The sequence below is a fragment of the Tetrao urogallus genome (assembly GCF_951394365.1).
Source record: "Tetrao urogallus genome assembly, chromosome: 17".
Classification (NCBI taxonomy): Eukaryota; Metazoa; Chordata; class Aves; order Galliformes; family Phasianidae; genus Tetrao; species Tetrao urogallus.
Genome location: NC_136830.1, coordinates 7111964 through 7134492, shown reverse-complemented (window position 1 = coordinate 7134492; position 22529 = coordinate 7111964). Strand labels below are relative to the sequence as shown.

The window sequence follows — 22529 nt, the reverse complement described above, 5'->3', positions numbered from 1 at the left end:
GAGTTGTGTATAGGCATGAAGAAGGGGGCAGAGCTTGCAGCTGTGGCCTGCCAGACCTTGCAGCTCCTAATTCCTCCTGAGCAGGGCTCAGGCAGCACGGTATCCTTTCCTGCCTGGTTGGAGCCACGGTGCTGGTTCAAGTCCCCTGGCAGTGGTGGGGACATGGGCACCCCTGAGGCACCCCATTGCCGCTCCCAGCCCACCTACCCCTCCAAGTGTAAACACACCATGTTGGACAATGGAGCTTTTATTGAGCTTTGCCACCGTCGCAGCACAGTCTGAGGGGGTGCCTGCAAGTGCGGAGCTGGCAGTCACTGCTGGACCCTGCGGATGGACTGCACCTGGCCCGTCTGTGCATGGGAGCCCCACTCCCGAACGTGCTTGTACTCGCCGGCATGGCTGTCGCTCTCCAGGAGGTACTGGAAGCCCCTGTACCCAGGGTACTGTGAGCAGACCCACCTGGCCACAAACGGAGCAGAAGGAGCACGTCTCAGGGTGGTGGCACTGCCAGAGGTCCCAGCAGAGTGCCACCAGCCCTGCCTCACTACTCACGCGCCGGAGCAGACGAGGAAGGAGCCCACGGCACTGCCGTCCCAGCCCAGCTCGGGCAGCGAGGGGCAGTCGTCGCTCAGCTCCCCCCTCCTGCCCTGGAAGTTCTCCTGCTCGAACAGCAGCAGCTGGCTGCGCCCGTGCTCCTGCACCGAGATGCACCGCATTGGCACGGCTACGCATCACCATGGTTGGGGACAGCACGGGGTCCGGGCACGTCACTGCACTGGGTGCTACTCACAGCACAGGTGATGGGGCGGAAGGAGCTCATCCTGTCCACGTGGTAGGCGTTGCTGCCACTCCACGCCTCCCAGCACGGATACTCACCACGCTCCAACACGAACTGCTGTCCCTGGAAGCCGCAGTGCTCGAAGCCCACCCAGCTGCGGGAGCCAAGGGTGAGTGCCTTGGGACCCCCAGCCCCACAGGATCCCCCGGCCCCTCACTCACGCCCCACTCTCGATCCTCAAGGAGCGCACGGTGCTGAAGCCGCGCTCCGGCGTGCTGTAGCATTCGGTGGTGAACTCGTGCCGCTTGCCCTGGAAGAAGGGCTCGTCCCACACCACGATCTGGGGAGCAGGGATGGATCAGGGCTCCGTGGGTGCCCTGCTGCCAGCTGTCTGTGGGGCCAGGGCTTCGTTCCCAGCCTTCCTTTGCTTCCTGCACCTTCCAGAGGCCGGAGGACGGCCTGCGGCGCTGGATCATCACGGCTCTGCGTAGGAGGACAGGAGGACAGGAGCTGTGCCCTGGTGGACAGGGGGAGGCTGGGGGTCCGCACTGCTCTCCTTCTGTGCTTACTGGGGACGAGTGCTGAGCCCGGAGGTGGCGTGGCCAGCAGCTCTCTGGCAGAGCTTTTATAGCCTCCAGATAGAGACAGGGCAGGAGAGCATTACAGAAAGCCCTAACTCAGCACACGGCAGGAGGAGGGACTGGCAGAACAAAGGCAATGCCGTGGGGGAGCAATGGGCTCGGGGACACCACAGCTCTGCTCCCAGCACACCAGGCACGGGCTGTGACATGACCCAGGGTCTGTGCATGTCCCCCAGCCGTGCCCTCCACCTGCCCCAGGCACAGAGCACAGAGCAGGGAAGAGCAGCATGGCAAAGCCAGGGGCCGATTTGCAAAGGCATTATAGGGGCCTAGTGGTGCAGATGAAGATTTATGGATTCTATCTCCGTGCTCGGGGACCTGGGAAGAGCCCACAGAATCTACACTGTACCTAAATACCTTCTGCTTTTGCTCATAGTGACCCCCCTCCTACTGCATAATCCTGGGGCAGCAGTGGGGAGAGAACACCCCTAGAGCTGCAGGAGCACCCCTATGGCTGCAAGTTGGGAAGGAAACCAGGAGAAGGACAAAAGGAGTTGAATCTGCGGGGTGGTGGAGGCTGGATATCAGCACTCAGGAGCCACCAGCACAGCGGCGTGGTTAAGAAAACACCTGGCTCTAAGAGGAAGAAATGCAGCTTAAAATAGAAAGGTGTCTAACAACCACGAAAATGAATGCAAATTGAAAACCAAGAGTCATGAAAACTGCCCACCATGACAGTAAGGAAGTGGACCCTGGGGTGAGCTCAGAGCAGCAGCAATGCAACACACCCAGCAGTGCCACAGGGGACAGCATGGTCGATAAGGAGAGAAGAAGAGATCGATGAGTGCTTTTTGTTTGGTATTTTGGGAAACATCCCGGGTGGTGCTGCTGAAATTGCACCACTATGAATTAACACTTTGCCCTCGAGGGGAACGAAAGCAGCAGCTTCTGAATGAGGGCTGTGGGCTCACCCAATGCACAGCTATGGGTGATTTATTTTCCGTGCTGGAAAGCCCAAACTGATGCTGCTGAGTGTTTGATGGGGCTGCAGGCTCCCAGCAGGCACAGAAGAGCAGCTGCTGGCAGAGTGCCCCCAGGTGCCCCCCCCCTCACCCCGTCTGCCTGCCTCCCAGCAGCTGACACAGCACTGCTGCACTGAGGTGGGATTTGCTCCCATGCAGCTCATTTAGAGGAGAACAAGGAATGGTACAAATGAGCATAGCACGTGTTCAATGTGCTGAAAACTGGCGGTCGAGTGGAGATGGACACAGTGGGCACAGCGAGCAGGGGCTGCCAGCTGTGGCATCCTTAGAGGAGAATGCTGCTTTTATGGACTAAGACATACCATAAAATGCCTGCTTTGACCACACATCACTTGTGGAAAAAAAATTAAAAAGCAAACACAAAAGCAATACTCAAAGCATTTCACAATCTCGCATTCTTTTTTACAGTCTTGCATTCTCGCAACTTGCTTCCTTGGAGCTGCCCAAGGCCATAGATGGTCTGTGTAGGTATGGAGGGATGTTTAAAGCAAGACATGTAGTGCTCGGGGGGGAAATGAGGAAGCAGAGGGTCAGGCTGCTCAGTGCACAGCTGGTTATGCCCAAGGTGCCGGGACAGAAACCTGCAGGGCCAGAGAGATGGGGCTGGGAGCCCTGCCTGGTCCCATGGGCTGGGCTTGGGGGCAGCCACAGGGCTGGAGTACCATGCCCAGCAGCAGCAGCAGTGCTGGAGCCAGGTGCTGGTGGGCTCCAGGGGTATATATGCTCTGTGCGGGGCCGTGGTGTCGGCGTGTGGCAAAGTGGCGCGGTCAGGTCTTCTGTTGTGCCGCTGGATAAAGGAAAGTGCTGGGTTCAGCGGCTGGGCACAGGGCCGGGGAGAGGCTTCCAGCTCGCCCAGAGCTTTGCAGGATGTGATGACTGGGCGGCCGCACAGACACTGATGAGCTGGCACTTCCATTGTGTACCCGCCTGCGCTCTGCCCTTGCCAGGCTATAAAGTGGGGGCCCCGCTGCACCCCGAAACACAAGCCTGCTCCCTCCAACAAGAAGCAGCAGCTGCCCAGGTAAGAGGAGAAAGTCCCCGGGCGGTGGCACTTGCTCCAGCCAGTCCCAAGGGGGGGAGAGGAAAACGCGGGTTTTTGGCTGTGCCCACGCTGTGCCCACCATTCCTGGAGCACCCTGAACCAGCACGGTACTGGGGGGTGCAAGGAGGGTCCCACTCCCCCTGGGATCCCCTATTGTGGTGCCACCAGTGGGGTGCCCACTGCAGGTCAAGCCAAAGCAGGGCTGTCTCCTCCCACCCCACCACCCATCGGTGGCCCCAGGGCTGTCCCGCTGCCTGCTGTGCTCCCACGCACGCCTGTGTGGGATGGCCTCAGGGAGCTCCGGGTACCCCCAGTGATGGGGCCACGCTCAGGGCTCTCCTGGGGATTGTGGGCAGCTGGCACCTCTTGTGGCCAAGGCAGGACCCATGTCCTGTGCGCCGTGGGAAGCTCCTCACCCCCACCCCAATAGCACCGCCACTGGCACCTTGTCCCCCCTGAGTCCCCCCCGCACCTCTGTCTCCAGACCCGAGCTGACCACCGCGATGTCTGAGACCACAAAAACCACTGCTCCTGGCCAGGCTGCAGAGGACAAGGAGAAGGCGGCCCCGGCACCAGCTCCATCCTCCGACCCCACTCCTGTCACCAACAGCAAAGGGGAAGAGCCCTCCACGGAAGCTTTCAGGGTAAGCCTACGTGTCCCCAAGTGGAAAGACAAAGTGTCAGGGAGAGAGACAGCAGCAGTTCACGGCCTGATTCCTTTGCTCTCCCACAGATTGTCATCTTCGAGCAGGAGAATTTCCAGGGCAGGCAGATGGAGTTCACCAGTGAGTGCCTGAACCTGGCAGACTGCGGGTTCGACAGAGTGCGCAGTGTCATCGTCAGCTCTGGACCGTGAGTGACACAGTGGGGATCCAGTGGGGACCCAGCAACCCTGGGCCAAAGCCAGGCAGGGAATGGGGCCAAAGCAGCACTGGGGAGGTGGGATGAGGCCTGGGAAGCATTAGTAAGGGTAGAAACTTGGGAACACAAGGTCAATGGGGGACAGGTCCCAAACCCTCAGGGTCTGCTGGACAGCCACTGGTGGAACTGCACCCAAAGCTTTTGCTCAGGGAAAGACAAAAGTAAAATCAGCCAAGTGTAAGGTTGGAGTGCTCACAGTACTCTGACCTGTCCCCTGCCATCAGGAAAATCCCTGCAGCAATAGCTCCACGTTGGAAGAAAACAACCAGCAGTGAATGTGGGGATCCTCTGGTGCTGGCTGCCACAAGGTGGCCAAAAAGGTGGCATTGCCACTGTGTGAGCACTGAGCCCTGAGCTTGGGTCACACTGGAGGTGCACAGTGCAGCGGGTTGTTTGGGAACATTGGTCCTGTGCTCCATGATGTAAAGTGGAACAAACGCACTGGGAGTACAGGGATGAGCGCGGCACACAGCGTGCCAGCCCGGGGCCTTGCAGCAGATCTGCACTTCAGGCAGAGCCTGTAGTGCTGCAGGGCTCCTGATGTGCCATACCCTGCCCATCCCCAGCTGGGTGGCCTATGAACAAGCCAACATGCGCGGGGAGATGTTCATCCTGGAGAAGGGCGAGTACCCACGTTGGGACACCTGGTCCAGCAGCTACCGCAGCGACTGCTTCATGTCCATGCGTCCCATCCGAATGGTGAGTGCTCAGCACCCCACGTGCTGCGGGCACCATCCGCCCATCCCAACGCCGCTGTCCCCCCCAGGAGGCCGAGGATCACAAGATCTCCCTGTACGAGTCCGCTGACTTCAAGGGCAACAAGATGGACATCCAGGAGGACGACGTGCCCAGCCTCTGGGCTTATGGCTTTTGCGACCGTGTGGGCAGCGTGAAGGTGCCCAGCGGAACGTAAGCTGGGGCTGCAGCGGGGGGCGCCGGGGAGGGAGAAAGAGGGTTTGGGCACGGCACTGAGTGCTCCGTCTGCTCTCCCCGCAGCTGGGTCGGGTATCAGTACCCCGGGTACCGCGGCTACCAGTACCTCTTTGAGACCGGGGACTTCAGGCACTGGAACGAATGGTGCGCCTTCCAGCCCCAGATCCAGTCCATCCGCCGCATCCGGGACATGCAGTGGGACCAGAAGGGCACCTTTGTCACCCCCGAGGCGCCCTCCAACTGAGCGCTGCCCCGCGCCCGCCCCGCGCTCCCCCTGCACTATCCGTGTCTACCGACCGCGCCACCGCCGCCGCCGCCGCGTGTACTCGACGTTGTGAGGCAAATTAAAAATAAAAATCAGACGATGGAGCTGCCTGCTGCGTGCGTTCCAGGGCGCGCTCCGTCGCCTCGTTTCCCTTTTCTCCCATTCCCCTCGGGCTCGTCTTCCATTCCCTCCTTGCAAACCTCAAAGCGAGACCCCCCCCCTCCTCCCCCAGGGGCAGCCCCTGCATTCCCCCACCCCTGTGTTGGGTGCATGCAACACTACCCTGACCGCAACATTTGGGCACGCAGCACACGGACGGCACGGGCGCGCAACCCAGTGCAGCGCTGCAGCCGCGGCCTCGGCAGCATGCACGCGCCGTTCCCCGAGTGCCGTTTGCACAACCCGCGCGCACGTCCAGTCGCTCGCACCGTGCACGCGCAAGGCGGCTACACGCGTGCACGCCAGGGGACGCATGCGCGGTGGGGCGGCGGGCGGCGCGGGGATCCCGGCCCCTCTGCGCGTGACGTCGCCGTATCTCAGCGCCGCTCCGTTCCGCGCCGGCGGCGGACCCGGGGAGCGCGGCCCGGCCCGGTCCGAGAGGCGGCACCGGAACCGCAGCGACAGCCGCAGGTGGGAGCGGGGACGGGCGGTGCGGGGAGCGCTGTGCACAGTGCGCGCAGTGAGCGGCGTGCGAGGGGTGGTGCGTGGCGCTCAGAGCGCGGTGCTCAGTGTGTGGCACTCGGTGCGGGATGCACGGTGAGCGGTGTGCTCGGGGTGATGCGGGGGCACACGGTGCAGGATGCTCAGTGCATAGAGCGCGGTGCGCGGTGCTCGGTGCAGGGTGCACGGGGTGGTGCCGGGCGCACAGTGCGCGGTGCTCGGTGCAGGGCACTCGGTACAGGGTGCTCAGTGCGAGGTGTTCAGGATGTGGCACTCGGTGAGCAGCGTGAACGAGGTGGTGGTGCAGGGCACTCGGTGCATGGCGCTCAGTGCGGGGTGCTCAGTGTGTGGCACCCATTGCAGGGCAGTCTGATGTGGCACTCAGCACAGGATGCTCAGTGCATTGCACTCAGCACAGGATGCTCAGTGCAGGCTGCTTAGTGCAGGATGCTCAGTGAGCAGTGTGCACAAGGCGGCGGTGCAGGGTGCTCGGTGCATGGCACCCAGTGCAGGATGCTCGCTGCAGGGCGCTCAGTGCATGCAGTGCTGCAGTGTGCACGGGGCAGTGCATGATTCTCAGTGCAGGGCACTCCATGTAGGTTTTTGCTCCCTGCCCAGAGGCACGCTGCTCTGCCCCTGCTTTCCCCCAGGGCACTCTTAGGGTACCTGCTCTCACCCTCTCATCCCTGTGCATTGCAGACAGCAGGCTGCTGTGTGCGCATCCCAGGAGGTTGGAGCATCTGCCAAAGAGCTTGTCTGTATGAGTGAACTCCCATGCCCTGCTGCTTTATGGTGCCACCGCCATGCCCTGAGCCTGTGCTCAGCAGTGCCTTTGGGGCAGGAATATCTCTGGTGTTGCATCACTGGGAAATAAAATATTTTGATTATGTTTCCTAAGCAAATTTGAGGTTTTGGGGTTTCTCTTGCAGAAACAACCTTTACTTTGCAAAGCCATGATCTTTGTGCATGCGGGAATGGAGCTCATTAACACTTATGCTTTGGCATGTGGATTTGGAAATACTGTTTTGAAGATGGGGAGTGTTTTTTCTAGCAGTACCTTTGATGTTTTTTTTCTCCCTGTTGCATAGCACGCTCTGACCACCCACGCTCGTGGTGAGTCTTTTGTTCTGCTCCATTTGTGCATAGGCACGCAGAGGGCTGCCACCAGGACATGGGAACAGAGGCAAAAGGGTAGCATATAGCACATCAGGGCCTTTCCTCCTCCTGGACAAGCTGGCTGCAGGTTGCTGGCGTTGGTGCTGCCTTTCAATGGCTCTGTCACTTCGGGTGGTGCTGCTGCTGCAAATGTGAACCGCAGCACTGCTTGGTCTATTTGGGGATTTTCAAAGGCCCTCGTGACCCACAAGTAGTCTAAAATCCATGTGTTTGTACCAGGGTTGGCTTCTGGTTCCTGTTACTGTGTCTGGCTTTGTGGCCCACATCACATCTTTAGTTTGAATCAGCAAAAATGCTCTGCTCTGCGTGGTGCTGCTCTTGTCACGTGGGGCCCTGAAAGCGACTGTTTGTGTTTTCCTCTGAATGCCATTGGTGCCCTTGAGCAGAACAGTTTCATGATGTGGGCCCTGCTCTACCCCTGGCTCCCTGCTCCCCTCCTGCAGTGCTGCCCTGGGGCTGCACCCCTGGGTGCTGCTGCGTGCTGCTGGGTGCTGCCAGGTACTGCAGCCCCAAGTGCTGCAGGATAAGCATTGCTGCTGTAGAAAGATGCACATGAGGTCCATCGGCATCTTGCTGGCCACAGTTACTGCTGTTCCTCCGTGAAGATGTTCACATTTCCTCATCCCTCATTAAGCCCAAGGATCTGAGCTAAAACTTTCCATGCCACACCTCTGTCATTTCAGGAAGTCACTAGCATCTATTTCTGGGAATGGTGTAAAGCAAAATTAATTTAGCGTCACATCATGCTTCTTACTGGTTCTGTCGCTTGTTTGCAATAGTTTGCAATGCTTCTCTGCTTTGAAGAATGGGCCGGAGGCAGTGCTGTGTTGCAGACTGGGTGCTGCCTGTGCCCAGATGCTGCTGTGACCAGGCGATGGCACAGCACGGCCCTGTGCTGCAGCAGGAAGGAAGTCTGCAAGTCTGTATATGTGTGTGTGTGTGCACATTGTGTTTGTGAGGGTGAGAGCTGGAGGAGTTTCCGGAGCAAGGCAGCTGTTAAACCACTGCACCACGGAGCTCTGAGATGTGTGTGGGTGCTGCTCAGCGCCCTGCAGCCTTGTCCAGGGTAGATCTTGTGGCTGAAGGAAAGGAGCAGGAAGTGTTGTGAGGATGAAAGGCGATGCATGTGCTGCAGATGAGCTCTGCTCCGTTGCAGAGTTGGTGCTGGGTGGAGTTTCCCTCTGGTTTCCCATCAGTGCTGAAGCAGAGGGGCTGCGTGACGTCTGGTTGGGCAGGCGAGGAGGAGGATCTGGGGTGGCTGGAATAACAATTAGTGTCTGTACTTGAAATGTTCTCAAAAACATCCTCCAGGGCTGGGACAGGGCCATGCGTGCAGGAACAGCACTGTGCACACAGGGACACAGCTGTGGCCTCACCAGGACGCTGGCAGGAGCCCTGCAGTGAGCGTGGTGCCTGGGTTGCTCCATGCATGTAGGTTTGCTTAATGCAGTGCAGAGCTGATCTGATGGGTGCTGGCAGTTCAGGGTTCAGTGCTGTGGCTGCATGGAGATGGTAACTGCTGTGACAGTGGGTGCTTGCAGCACTGGAGCTGGATTTTTCCCCTGAACCAGCACCAGGAGGATCTCAGCCACGTGCTTCAACATTGCTGTGGGGCTGAGCTTTGCCCCACCAGCTGGGTGGGGGCTGCCTGTGATCAGCAAACAAATCAACCCTGTGATTTTTCTTCCCTGCTAGGTGTTCTCACGGCCATCTGCATCTCAGCACGAAGCTTGGCTGGCAGCACCATGAGCTGCAAGGGGCAGGTAAGGCATGCCTGGAGCTCCCAGCACCTGGTTCCCTCGTGGCACCCAGAGTCCACTGATGGATGTTTCATCCATCTGTCCACACTTTGCTGGTGCTCTGTTAATACTGCACTTCCCCAGCTTGCAGCCTTGTTGCTGTGGAGGTCCTGTCAGCATGTAAATACGGAAGGCCCTCTGCCTGCAGGAACTTTGGTGTCCTTGTTTGTCACTGCCTTGTTGTCACTTCCCCACCAACCTCTCTTCTTCCTGCATGGCTGCAGTGGTTCCAATTGCCCTGACGTGCTGAGCGCTCTGAATGCGCCGTTGCTGCAATGGGTCTGCGTGGCCGTTAGCAGTTATTTTTAGGGTGAGCATTTGAATACATTTACATGAGTGAGACAGATGGAGATGGAAGGGTGGAGCGGACAGCGCTCATCTTTTTAATGGGCCTGACTTGGGGCTGGACAAATGCCAGGGTGCTGTTTGTTGTTCCGTGTGGCGTCCGGTCGAAACAAACAGATCACCATTTGACTTCTTGGCTCGTACACAGCATGTGGACGTGCATTTGAAACCATTGGATCCTGGTGGGATGACAGAGCAGCTGGTCGGGGAGTTAGCCATGGGGCTGCATGCTGCAGGGAGAGTGCTGGTGGCCATGTCACCTTGGGGTGGGAAGGGCCCTGGCATGGGCTGGTAATGGGGAGGGCTGTATGCCGTGGGGCTGGCACCGGGCAGGCCCTGCTGGCTGCTCCCCACTTGAAGGCGCTTGGCTAAATGAGCTCTTTGATGAAAAGAGTGGAGAGGAAAAGGAGCTTTTCTGAAGCAGTTCTTTGATTGTCAGTGAAATAAAGCGCACGGACATCTCGTTCCTTCCACTCACCCGAGCCCTGTAATCACAAAGAACTTGAAATCCCGCTGTGACCCTGGGGTAGGATTGCCAAACCTGCACTCACAAACCCGGGGGGAAGGGGAGGAGGGGTGGGAGCAGTGCCAGCTCTCCTGGGAGCCGTGCAGGCAGCAGCACAGCACTGCACAACAGCACTTCTGCAGCCGTGTCCTGCAAGCAGACGCTGCCTCAGTGCTGGGGGGGCTTCGTGTAAGGTCAGGCTGGGGGAGAAAGGTGTTAAACACAACACACGTTGCTATTATTGATGTGTTACCCTTTTAATTTCTCAGCTTGTTTCATTCTAATGGGTAATCGCTTCTTTCTGACTTAGGCCTCGAGGAGTGCGTGAGCTGCTTTTGTTTTTCTGTTTATTTCAGTTTCCACCCTCCCCTACGGCAGCGTATGTAAAACTGAAGAAGATGTGGGAGGGGGGCAGGTGGTTGGCAGGAGGGGAGGAGGGCAGCGTGCCGAGCGCAGGAGCTGCCCTGGGAGGCTGGGCTTCGTCCAGGACGGAGCAAACCCCAGAGACTCCTAACTGGGTGAAAAGAAAGCTGCTGGTTTTTTTTTTTCTCCTTGCCTAATACACACTCGATCCAAAGGAGTAAATGGAAGAAGGCGAAATTGCACGGTGCAGTGATTGAGTGAGAAGGACCCCTCCTCTCCGAAAACTCCACCGAGCTTTGCTCCGGCCACAAACCTGAGATTCTGGGGACAGAAACAGCCAAGAACTAATCTCTTTGGGTGTGCTCTGAGGCGGGCTTTAATTACATTCTGGGCAGAAGGCACCTAGCCTGAAATCTGCTGATAGGTAGAAGGGATGACGACAGCCCGGCACAGTGTGGGCGTCTGCGGGAGCTGCTGGGGCCAGGCTGCAGCCGGCCCTGCTCACAGAGCTGCTCTCTGTCTTGCAGATGCCCGCTGGGTTGAACGCACTCTGGCTGAAAACTGAAGCGTGGTGACGTGGTGTGCAGTCCTTGCACAGCAGGACAGGATGCGGGTCACCATGCGGCGGGTGCTGCTGGCGGTGGGCTCGGTGGTGGCCCTGATGGTGACGCTGCACCTCGGCCAGCAGGTCCTGGAGTGCCAGCAGGTGCTGAGCAAGAGGAGGCACAGGCTGATGAGACCCGAGAATGAGGAGCTGGTCATGGTGGACTCCAACCACGTGGAGTACCGTTACAGCAAGGAGATGCCCCTCATCTTCATCGGCGGGGTCCCCCGCAGCGGCACCACGCTGATGAGGGCCATGCTGGATGCTCACCCAGAGGTGCGCTGCGGGGAGGAGACCCGCATCATCCCCCGCGTGCTGGCCATGCGGCAGGCCTGGTCCAAGTCGGGGCGAGAGAAGATGCGGCTGGACGAGGCCGGGGTGACGGACCAGGTGTTGGATGCTGCCATGCAAGCCTTTATCCTGGAGGTGATCGCCAAGCACGGCGAGCCGGCCAGATATCTGTGCAACAAGGACCCATTCACCTTGAAGTCCTCTGTCTACCTGTCCAGGCTGTTTCCCAATTCCAAGTTCCTTCTGATGGTTCGAGACGGCCGTGCTTCGGTCCACTCCATGATCACACGGAAGGTGACAATCGCAGGCTTTGACCTGAACAGCTACCGGGACTGCCTGACCAAGTGGAACAAGGCCATCGAGGTGATGTACTCCCAATGCCTGGAGATCGGGCGCTCTCGCTGCCTGCCCGTCTACTACGAGCAGCTGGTGCTGCACCCCGAGCAGTCCATGCATGCCATCATGAAGTTCTTGGGTATCTCCTGGAGTGACACCGTGCTGCACCATGAGGAGCTCATAGGGAAGCCTGGCGGAGTGTCTCTTTCCAAGTGAGTGTGTGCTGGGGGGCAGGAGTTGCTTGCTTGTGTCAGCGGGTGCTTTTCAGAGGTAGAAGTAGCAGCACACTCAGCTTTACTGCAGTCAGTTTTGTGTTTCTGAGTAAATGAGGGCTTGAATATTAGCAAGCTGGTGTATGCAATAGAGCAGCCTGACAAGCAGGAAGCAAGTGACTCTTATTTCATCTCTCTTGATAGCGCAGAAGTGGCTCGGATCTTTAATTTGAAAAGAACTGCTTGCTCAGAAACGTGAGCTCTTTAATGCTTCTTTTCTCCACCCATCCTCAGATCTCCTTTCTGCAATTTTGCTGCTGATGAATCACTTTCAGGGGTGGGCAGTAATTCCTGCCAAAGTTGGTGCTGGTGTTGCAGAATAAAAGGAGTGCTTTCTCCCATGGAGACACACCTGAGCACTCCCTCTTGGCAGACTGTTTTAGTGCTCCAGGAGGTGCTTGGCTTCTCCCACCTTCTCCTGGTCTTCCCATGCTGTTTCTTTTCTAAGAGAGGCTTAGGACCAACTGACTTAGCAAAATGTAGTCGGTTGTGGCTGGTAGCAGCCACCCTAGCACAGGATGGATCCCAGTGCTGTGTCCTTGCAGTCACACAGAGACCTGAGCCCAGGGCTGCAGGGACCTCACACAGCAGCAGCACCGCCATGCCCTGGCAGCTGTGCCTGCGTGCACGGAGGGTATGGAGCAATGTGTGTGCTGTGTGCTTGTCTCAGGCATTGAAAGCAGAATGTTCAGGTGGCAGCTAAGCTAGCTGAAGACAACTTCTATCTGAGCCCAGTGTATTTGTGAAACCAGATGACAGCAACTTGCTTTGCTTTTTTCTTTGATTTTTTTTCTCTCCAGGATAGAAAGATCAACGGACCAGGTTATCAAGCCAGTGAACATGGAGGCATTATCTAAATGGATTGGACACATTCCAGGGGATGTACTGCAGGACATGGCCCACATAGCACCCATGCTTGCCAGGCTCGGCTATGACCCATATGCCAATCCACCCAACTATGGCCACCCAGATCCACTTGTTGTCAACAACACGCACAGGGTGGGTGTCACAGCCATCCCCAGAGCAGGAGGGGCTCTGGCCAGGGTCAAAAAGAAGCAGCAGGGAAACAAAAGCTCTCTTCCTTCTGGGAAACTGTGAACGATGGGTGTTCAGTTCCACTGAGATGATTTCCCAACAGTTACGTGCAGTAGTTTGAGTCTGGTGTGGCTCAGATTGATTCTGCTCCCTGTGATTTTGTGGCAGTATTCGTTTCTTCTGTTGTGGCAGATACTGACCTGTCCCTCCCTCCCTGACCAGCCCCATTCTTGAACCCAGACATGGGAGTTACTGGTTGTGATGTTATCTGGTTACAAAGTCGTTGGCACTAGAAACTCCAGTCTGACCTCAGGAAAATCTTAGGCAGTGCTGAGTCTGTGTGCTGCTCAGCAGCCACTCCCAGAGTCCCACGAGGGATGTGACTGGATGCTTGTAATGCATACGGGCAAAACCAGAAGAATTTTTTTTAGAATATTGACTCAAGTGTCTGAAGCTGCAGAGCCACAGGCAGCAGTTACTAGACAGAGGGAATTTTTCATGCTTTGGGATGGACCAGTTTTCCCCAAACTGAGGTCGGATTCCCTGTGTGCAGACCCTGTGGCAGTGCCCTTGGACACAGTGCCCTTTGCCACACTTCTGGGAGCAGAAAATGCTGTTCCCTGTTGTGTGTGCAGAGTGGAGAGCTGCAGCACAAACCTGGCAGATCAGAGGAGCTACCCTGGAGCTGGTCACGGTCTGAGCGCACTGGGCTCTTGCAGTTCTTCCTTGTTGTCTCTGCTTGCTGAGCCATTTCAGGACACAGATGATTTGGGTGAGCAGTCACTGAGGGAGAGACCTCCTGCTGTTGTCCCAGTATCCTAGCATGAGCTAGAACAGCTGCTCCTCAGGTCTTTGCTGGCTCACGTATCCTGGAACATATGCTGCAGTTAACGATGTGCACTTGCTGATGTTCGTACAGTCATTGTCCAAGAAGGGATCACTATTTTTCTTTTTTCCATAGGTTTTAAAGGGGGATTATAAAACGCCAGCCAACTTGAAAGGCCATCTGCAGGTAAGAATTTGATGTCATGTCTGAGTGCTTTGCCCTGTGTGGTTATTCATAGAATCATTTGAATGGGAAGGGACCTTTAAAGGCCATCTGCTCCCACTTCCCTTCCTAAATAGCACTGTTTGAGAGCAAGGGATTTCCATCTTATACAACACAGAGCAGTCAAACAGCCATCATTTATACAGACTTAAATGTTATTTTATTGACTCTTCAGATAAGGCCACCTGCCTGAATAAGAGATGCAGTAGATTAGCATTGATTATCAGCAGTGTTTTGATCAAGGGTGTCTGGTTTTACCTGCTCAACACGGGGACTGCATTGCCAGCATGTGAAAACACGCATAGCAAATCCCAGAATGAGGAAGCGAGGCTGCTAGTGCAGCAAGCACACACATGTATTCCCTGCAAGAGGTGTCACTTGCAGTTCCTGAGTAGCTGACACTGCACATGAGGTAGGGAAGTGAGAGACTCGTGGCTCGGTCTCTTGGCTGCCTTTTCTCTGCTGTTGTAACACTTTCTGTCCTGACCATTTCCCTTTTTTCTTGCTTCTGGGAACACACTGGGAATGCTTTGAATTGCAGGTGACTTAAAACTGATCCTTCTGTTTCTTGCTTATTCTAGGTGACTCAGAACACGTCATCTTCTCACTAATTAATGATTTCCAGGTAAGACCTTGTACTTTAATTTGGGATCCACACAAATCTGCCTGGCATTGCTGCAGGATTAGCATTTTGCTTGTATAATTTCCTGTGCTTGTGGATTGCCCCGGCTGCTCCAGGCATACTCATTATGTCAATGATCTCCTTCACAGTTGCTTTAGGTTTTCAGAGCAATACTGTTACGTGAGACGATTTGTCAAATCTCTTTTTTTTCCCTGAGCTTTGGGAACGGGATTACTTCAGCAAAATCACAGTCAGCCACTTGGGGGTGTTATTACTGGATGTGGAAAGGGCAGGGGGCGACGTGTATCTGTGCTGAGTCCCGACAGCTGCAAGGATGTGCCCTGTGTGCATTTCAGAAGGGGGATGGTTGTGTTTGCTGCCAGCTTGGGAAAACAGACCTGCTCTCCTTGACTTCTGCAGCAGCAGCTGTTAGCGTGTCAAAGGCTTTGAGTATGAACAGGTGCTGTTGCCCATCACGCCTGAGTTGGAACTCAGTATCCAACAGTTGCTGTATCTCAGTGGCTTTAAAGTTGCTGGCATGTGGCTGTTGGGACTGCCTGACTGCCCAGACTGTTTCTTCCCTTGCAGGCTGCTGCGAACGGCCCTGGGTGGCCCTGCAAAGAAGAGTTTGCAGTTGCACCGGTGGAGATCTGTTATCCAAGCATATTGCTTGCTAATATTGCCAAAATGACTGCCGTGCGAGGAATGTATTTGCATTTATTTGCAAAGGCCAAACGTTGTACACTTCGATACCACTCGTCTCCCTTTGCTGGATGCTCTGTGGTGAAAAATCTGTGGAAGTGAAGATCGACTGAACCTTCAAAGTGCATTGGAAAGAGATTTTCTATTCAATTCCTGGAGAACATTTTAGAGCCGTATTTCAGTGTCTCGTAATGCTGTTCCTTAACGTGCAGATCAGAATAGGTGTCATAACCGTGTAGAGCATTTGTTGTACAGGTGACAATCCGGGACTCCCTCTTCAATCACTTGTCATTGACAGATTCTATTTAAGAATTAATATATGAGGTCATTCGTTTCACTCTTGGCTGCACTTACTCGTTTCCCACGACTAGAGCAGTGTTTTAGTGCCGCAGCCCCTCCCCCTGCTGCCCGACAGGGTGCCGCGGTGCGCTCCGCCGCCCGAAGCGCCGCTCCCCGAAAGGGGGCGCTAGCGGAGCCGTTCCTTCTAGCCAGCGTCTCTATGGTTGGGGGTGGGGCTGAAATGGCGTATGCGTACGTCACCGGAAGTTGCGAGGTTCGCTTCCGGGCCGCCGCGGAGCGGTAGTAGCGGTAGATTGGAGCGGGGCGGGCGGCGCTCGGAGGTGCCATGTCCATGTCTCACCTGTACGGCACGGACGGGGAGGATGGCGTGGAGATGGAGAGCTTCGAGGTGTCGGACTGGGACCTTCAGAACGAGTTCAACCCGCACCGGCATCGGCACCGGCAGACCAAGGAGGAAGCCACTTACGGCGTGTGGGCCGAGCGAGACTCGGACGAGGAGCGGCCCAGCTTCGGCGGCAAGCGGTGCGGGCGGCGGGGAGGGGCCGGGCCGAGCGGGGATGGGGCCGAGCAGAGCGGGGATGGGGCCGAGCAGAGCGGGGATAGGGCCGGACCGAGTGGGGATGGGGCGGGGGCTCGTCCCGCAGCCCCAAAGCCCCGCCAGCAGCGCTTGATGGGGGTACGGACGGTCACCGGGAGGAAGAATTGATGTTTCTTGCTGAGTGAGCAGTAATGTTTTTACTTCCATGCCGCCCGGCGGTTTGTAAGACTTACAGGTCCTGTTTTTGGTTCAGCTCTAGGGATTACTCAGCCCCCGTGAACTTCATCAGTGCAGGGCTGAAAAAGTCAGCAGCTGAGGATGTGTCAGATGAGGACTCTGATGAAGATGAGAAGCCCGTTAAACAGGAGGAGATCCCTAAAGAATTTGTGCCAAAAAAGTTGAAAACAGTGAGTGATCCAGAACGTTTTCATTGTAATGTGTTTGTGCAGCTCAGAGAGCAGTCTGAGTTCTGGGAATAATTCCCAACCAACCCACCAGCACCTCCAAGAAAAAGTCAGTTCCAACAGTGCTTCCAACTAGAGCACTAAGGAAAGGGAGGAACAGTTAACATTGATGTGGCACGTGGGGTACAGCGTGAAGCTGAGGGATGTGTTTGCTCTTCCTTTTCATGGATATCTGGATGTATTGTTGTGTATCCTTAGGAATGGCACTCCGCTGTGGGCTTGTTTCCAGTTGTCAAGCACAAAAACAATTGGGAAGCAGCTTGAGTAAAGTTCTTGATAGAGCCTAAAAATTGACATCTCACTTGGAAAGTTCTTCAATGGCAGGGAACTCCCATGGGCACGAAAGTGGCTTTCTGACATAGGAAACAGTGCAGTGTGTTGACAGCTGAATTGCTTTGAGGAAGTACCTTGTGTCAGAGCAAAGTTCCACAGCACCTTAAAAATCTTCTGTGTTTTTGTTTTAATAGGGTGGAAATTTCAAGCCCAGTCAGAAAGGCTTTGTAGGGGGCACAAAATCTTTCACGGATTTTGGCAGCTGGGAGAGACACACTAAGGGAATTGGGCAAAAACTTCTCCAGAAGATGGGTTATGTCCCTGGAAGAGGTCTTGGGAAGAATGCTCAAGGTACTGTGATCCTGTATTTGGTTCTTTTTTTAATAACTAATACTTTGAAGAAGAGACTGCATTGTTTAAGAACTAGCAACTTGAAGTGGCTTATAGACAAACTCTTGCTTCTCTTGCCAAGTGCTCTCTCTCGTTTGAATTTCTTCCTTCTGATCTAACTGGTCTCTTGTTAGGTATTATTAATCCAATTGAGGCCAAGCAAAGAAAAGGCAAAGGAGCTGTGGGAGCATATGGCTCTGAAAGAACCAGCCAGTCTTTGCAAGACTTCCCTGTTGTTGACTCAGAAGAAGAAGCTGAGGAGGTATTTGTATGATTCCTGGTACATCCATTTACCTGGTTGTGTTGTGCAAAATTCAGTTCTAGTGTCAGCTTTTGTGTTAGAGGAAATTGATCTCCTTTTAGATAAGGAACTAAGAGCACAAAGCATGAATTTCATTTAGACGTATTTTCGTGTTACTGTAATGTCCTTTATGTTGATTCTGTCTCACTTTATTCCAGTAGCATTGCTAGAATCCCATCCTCAGTTTCCCCCAGATAAATAATTTGTTTTGTGTTTAAAAAAAGAAAGATGAGAAACGTACTGGTAGTGATAATGGTGAGAAAAGGCTTTTTGACTGGACCTCAGCATTTGAGCCAGTTTTTGCTCTGCTTTGTCACTTTCCCTTTTGTTCTGCTGCATGGCATTCTTCATTGATCTGATGATTGCTTTTTCATAGAAAACAGGCAAATTTGAGGCGTGACTGAGAAGAGCAATTGCAATTTCTCCCTGATTTTATTTAGGAATTTCAAAAAGAACTCAGTCAGTGGCGGAAGGATCCTAATGGAGGCAAGAAAAAGCCCAAGTACAGCTATAAGACAGTAGAAGAACTGAAAGCCAAGGGTAGGATTAATAAACAGCTTTCAACCCCTCAGAAGGAGCTCTCTCAAGTCAAGGTAAGGCTGATAAACCAAGCGATGGCATCTCTGGGAAGCAATTCAGTTTGTTTGCATTAGTGTTGAGTGCTTTTAGGCAAGTGGTAACCTTAACAGAAGCTAGTTCTGTTGTCCATAGCCTCATGCAAATCAAGGCTTCAGATTCATTACTGAATCATTTAATAGACCACAACATAGCCTGCAACATCGGACTTGTCCTTGAGGAACATCTTGATCTTGAGAAAATACAGATCAGTTTTCTTGTTTGTTTGCTTCTGTAAGTTAACTGTTTCTCATTTGTCATAGCTCACCCAGTTCTGTAAGCACATCTGTCCATACTGGGACTGTGCAACTAAACACATAGTACTTTATAGGTAGAAAAGCTTTCAAACTGCAAGGAACTTGTCTTTAATGCTCTTAATGAAGTTACTCATTTAAATTGACAAGTCCATAAAAAAAGTCTAAAGTTACCTAAGTAATTAGTTATGAGTAATTGCTGTTCTTAGATTAACTCAGCAAAATGGCAAAACTGAGATCAGAGGTAGAATCTTTGAGCTCCGACCTCCAATTGTTCTTCACTTACTCTAGATCTTCACATCAGCCTGCTGGAGTAATTGGCAATCACCAATTTTCAATTTGGAACAAGGTATTTCCTCTTTTTAAACACAAATTGCACTTTTTAAGACGACTTTTCTTCTTGTTTGTTGGAAGGTTATAGATATGACGGGACGGGAGCAAAAGGTTTATTACAGCTACAGTCAAATTAGCCACAAACACAATATCCCCGATGACAATCCTCAGCAGCTGCTGGGCAAGGACTCGAAGCCCCAGGGATTTGCCCTGCCTGAGCTGGAGCACAACTTACAGCTTCTCATTGACATCACGGAGCAGGAGATCATCCAGAGCGACCGTCAGCTGCAGTATGAGAGGGACATGGTGGTCAACCTAAGCCATGAGATACAGAAGATGTCTGAGATTCTCTCCCATGAGGAGACGGCCATCAGCAATCTCAGCAAAGTCCTGGACATGGTGGAGGAGTGCGAGAGACGGATGCAACCCAGCTGTGAAAATCCTTTGACCTTGGATGAGTGTGCCAAGATCTTTGAGACGCTTCAAGACAAGTACTACGAAGAGTACAGAATGTCTGACAGGGTAGACTTGGCAGTAGCAATAGTCTATCCTCTCATGAAAGATTACTTCAAGAACTGGGATCCCCTCAAGGTGAATATTAGTGTGATTTATCCGCAGTTCCCTTTTCGTGGTTTTAAGTTGTTTCGTTGTCTTGCCTTCCCCTCTCCTTGCCCAAACTCCTTGATTAGTTGGGAGAGGAAATGAAAAAAGCCACCTTTCCTCACACGTGAGAGCAGAAAAGAAGGCTCCTGATAGAACCCTGTGTTCGTGCCAATAGTGAGAGAAACATGTGAGAAAGCTGCCTGTAGCAGAGCATGCAATCAGCCCTGCTCCAGGTCATTTTCAGCTGAAATGAATGAAAAGCCAATTAAGTCCACGTATCATTTAACCTCATCATTTCCAGGACTGTACGTACGGCACTGAGATTATAGCCAAGTGGAAGAGCCTTTTGGAAAACGACCAGCTGTTATCACACGGGGGGCAGGACCTTTCAACAGATGCTTTTCACAGGTAAATAACAAATTAACTGTATTTTGTTTAGTATCTTTAAATGCTGCTTCCTTCGTGATGGTGAAGAACAGTTAAAAGTGTACTTCCCAGATGATTCTCTTCAGGTGTCTCTTAAAATCCAGCTGCCAGCTATATAAAAGGAAGAGGCTTTTAAATAAGTTATCCATTCAGTTTCCATAGGCCTGAGGCTTGATGAGCTCTAAGCTTAGTTTTGATTTCTTTATTTTTTCCAGATTGATGTGGGAAATCTGGATGCCATATGTCAGAAACATAGTGGCACAGTGGCAGCCAAGGAACTGTGGGTCAATGGTGGATTTCCTGGATAGTTGGGTACACATCATTCCTGTGTGGATACTGGATAACATTCTGGATCAGCTCATCTTCCCCAAGCTACAGAAAGAGGTCAGTGAAGAGAGCTGTACTAGAATGAAACCTTATTTTGAACCACTATTGGAACTGTAGTCAACTGCAGCTTCCACAATACCAGTTTGTTGCCCTTGTCAATGTATTTTGGAGTTAGGGGGTTATTTGCATCTGGGAAGTCTTTGTGCCAGTAGGAAATCAAATCTCTTCTGTGTTTTGCCTTAAGGTTGAAAACTGGAATCCTTTGACAGACACAGTCCCAATCCATTCCTGGATCCACCCCTGGCTTCCCCTGATGCAGGCACGATTGGAGCCTCTTTATTCTCCCATCAGAAACAAGCTGGCGAACGCACTGCAGAAATGGCATCCCAGTGACTCCTCAGCCAAACTTATCCTTCAGCCCTGGAAGGATGTGTTCACACCCGGGTCATGGGAGGCTTTCATGGTGAAGAACATTGTGCCTAAACTCGGTGAGACAAGGGAGAGGCGTTTTAATTCTTTGCCTGTGCTGAAGGTTTCACTGTGAGATTTGCAATTCCTCATTCAGCTCTGCAGTCTGGTCCAAAGAAAAAAGCTGAATGTTTGAAGTTTCTCAGTTTTGGCTGTAGATTGTAATTGAGGGAAATGGAATTGTATTGTTTTGGTGGCAGGGATCAGCCAAACATTTGAAAGATCCTGGAGGTAATGCAGTGCAGTACAGTTGCTCCTCACATTTACATCATTATGAGATAGGTCAGGGCACTGGTAAGTCAGGTACTCCTGTAACTGTTCTTGCCCTTTTTCCAGGGATGTGTTTGAATGAACTTATAATTAACCCTCATCAGCAGCACATGGATGCCTTCTACTGGGTGATTGACTGGGAGGGAATGATTTCTGTTTCCAGTCTTGTTGGGCTGCTGGAGAAACACTTCTTCCCAAAATGGCTGCAGGTGAGGAACAAGGCTGAGTAATTCTGACAAACGTGATTCAAAGCAAAGTGTTTCAGTGACTCTGACCTAATAATTGTTGTTCTGCTGCTGAAATGGTTTAACTGCTAAATTGAGTAGTTTTCATCAGAGTTGCATATGCATCAGACCAGGCTTCTTTCTAAGACTGCTATGGTCATTTTTTATTTTTATAAGTGAAAGCTGAGTCATGAACAAGCTAATAATAAGGGCTTCCACAAATATACCCACCCTGTTGTTTTGCAGGTGCTGTGCTCATGGCTTAGTAATAGCCCCAATTACGAGGAGATCACGAAGTGGTACTTGGGCTGGAAGTCCATGTTCTCAGACCAAGTGTTGGCACATCCATCAATCAAAGACAAATTTAATGAAGCTCTTGATATCATGAACCGGGCTGTCTCTTCCAGTGTTGGTAGGTGGCTTATTTGTGGCGTATTTGCTTTCATCCTTTGTCAGTAGCAGTGCAGCATCCTTTCCTGTGCATGCTGAGATTCAGTGTGGGACCTATTCGATCCTGTAACTGTAGCTACAGTTTTCTGATTCATCAAGGTAGTCTTTGTATTAACTTTGTATGAATACTGTAAATGCAAGCAATAAAAACGTGTGAAGGATGATTCAGAACACTGCGGCTCAGCCTCCCTGCACTTAATACTTTTTGCATCTTGGACTGGAGTTTCCCCATGGACTTTGCATGTGGTTTTCACACTTTTTTTTCTCCCCAACAGGTGGCTACATGCAGCCAGGTGCCCGGGAGAACATTGCATACCTCACTCACACGGAGAGGAGGAAAGACTTCCAGTACGAAGCCATGCAGGAGCGGCGAGAGGCTGAGAACATGGCTCAGCGAGGCATAGGAGTGGCTGCCAGCTCTGTGCCAATGAATTTTAAGGACCTAATTCAGACAAAAGCAGAGGAACACAACATTGTTTTCATGCCTGTGATCGGAAAGCGGCACGAAGGGAAGCAGTTATACACGTTTGGACGGATCGTGATTTACATTGACAGAGGTGTTGTATTTGTACAAGGAGAAAAGACCTGGGTGCCAACCTCTCTCCAGAGTCTCATTGATATGGCCAAGTGAGGCTCCTGCTTGGAACTGTGAAGGTGATCTTACTCCTATTTTTAGTGTTACTGTCTTAGAATAAAGACGTTGCAGATTTGTAAATAGTGGAACTTCAGCTGTGTGTCAGGATTGTTTTCTTGGCTGTTCCAACAGTGTCAGGAGGTGAAGTGATACATGGAAGCTGGTGCAAAGGGAGGAACAAGCAGTTCTGATGCTCGTGTAATTGCCACTTGTGGTACAGACTCAGCAATAATTGTTTCAAACCACTAGACAAATGAGGGCTAGAAGGGACTGCTGGCACTTGTTCTTTGCACAAAGCAGGGCCAACACAGATCAGCCTCAAAGGCTCCACCAACAGA

At 53.0% G+C, this 22529-nt stretch overlaps 4 protein-coding genes across 4 annotated transcripts; 3 read left to right on the top strand and 1 right to left on the bottom strand.

The window, feature by feature from the left end:
• Positions 1-311: 311 nt before the first annotated feature.
• On the bottom strand, positions 312-1254 carry CRYBA4 (crystallin beta A4; the record flags this gene model as incomplete). Its single annotated transcript, XM_079543935.1, has 5 exons — positions 312-459; positions 553-695; positions 791-932; positions 1000-1118; positions 1216-1254. 5 exons carry the CDS (start codon positions 1252-1254, stop codon positions 312-314), a joined length of 591 nt encoding a protein of 196 aa, XP_079400061.1.
• Positions 1255-3947: 2693 nt separating this feature from the next.
• Positions 3948-5542, top strand: CRYBB1 (crystallin beta B1; the record flags this gene model as incomplete). Its single annotated transcript, XM_079543841.1, has 5 exons — positions 3948-4088; positions 4178-4296; positions 4932-5064; positions 5132-5274; positions 5362-5542. The coding sequence occupies 5 exons, from the start codon at positions 3948-3950 to the stop codon at positions 5540-5542; spliced, it is 717 nt and encodes a 238-aa protein (XP_079399967.1).
• A 5476-nt stretch (positions 5543-11018) lies between these two features.
• On the top strand, positions 11019-14608 carry TPST2 (tyrosylprotein sulfotransferase 2; the record flags this gene model as incomplete). The annotated part of the gene is made up of 4 exons (XM_079544084.1): positions 11019-11854; positions 12715-12913; positions 13911-13961; positions 14579-14608. The coding sequence occupies 4 exons, from the start codon at positions 11019-11021 to the stop codon at positions 14606-14608; spliced, it is 1116 nt and encodes a 371-aa protein (XP_079400210.1).
• A 1338-nt stretch (positions 14609-15946) lies between these two features.
• TFIP11 (tuftelin interacting protein 11) lies at positions 15947-22188 on the top strand (the record flags this gene model as incomplete). The annotated part of the gene is made up of 12 exons (XM_079544085.1): positions 15947-16143; positions 16413-16566; positions 17091-17247; positions 17421-17548; positions 18028-18180; positions 18871-19380; positions 19694-19800; positions 20034-20202; positions 20390-20633; positions 20950-21092; positions 21354-21519; positions 21833-22188. The coding sequence occupies 12 exons, from the start codon at positions 15947-15949 to the stop codon at positions 22186-22188; spliced, it is 2484 nt and encodes an 827-aa protein (XP_079400211.1).
• Positions 22189-22529: the final 341 nt, after the last annotated feature.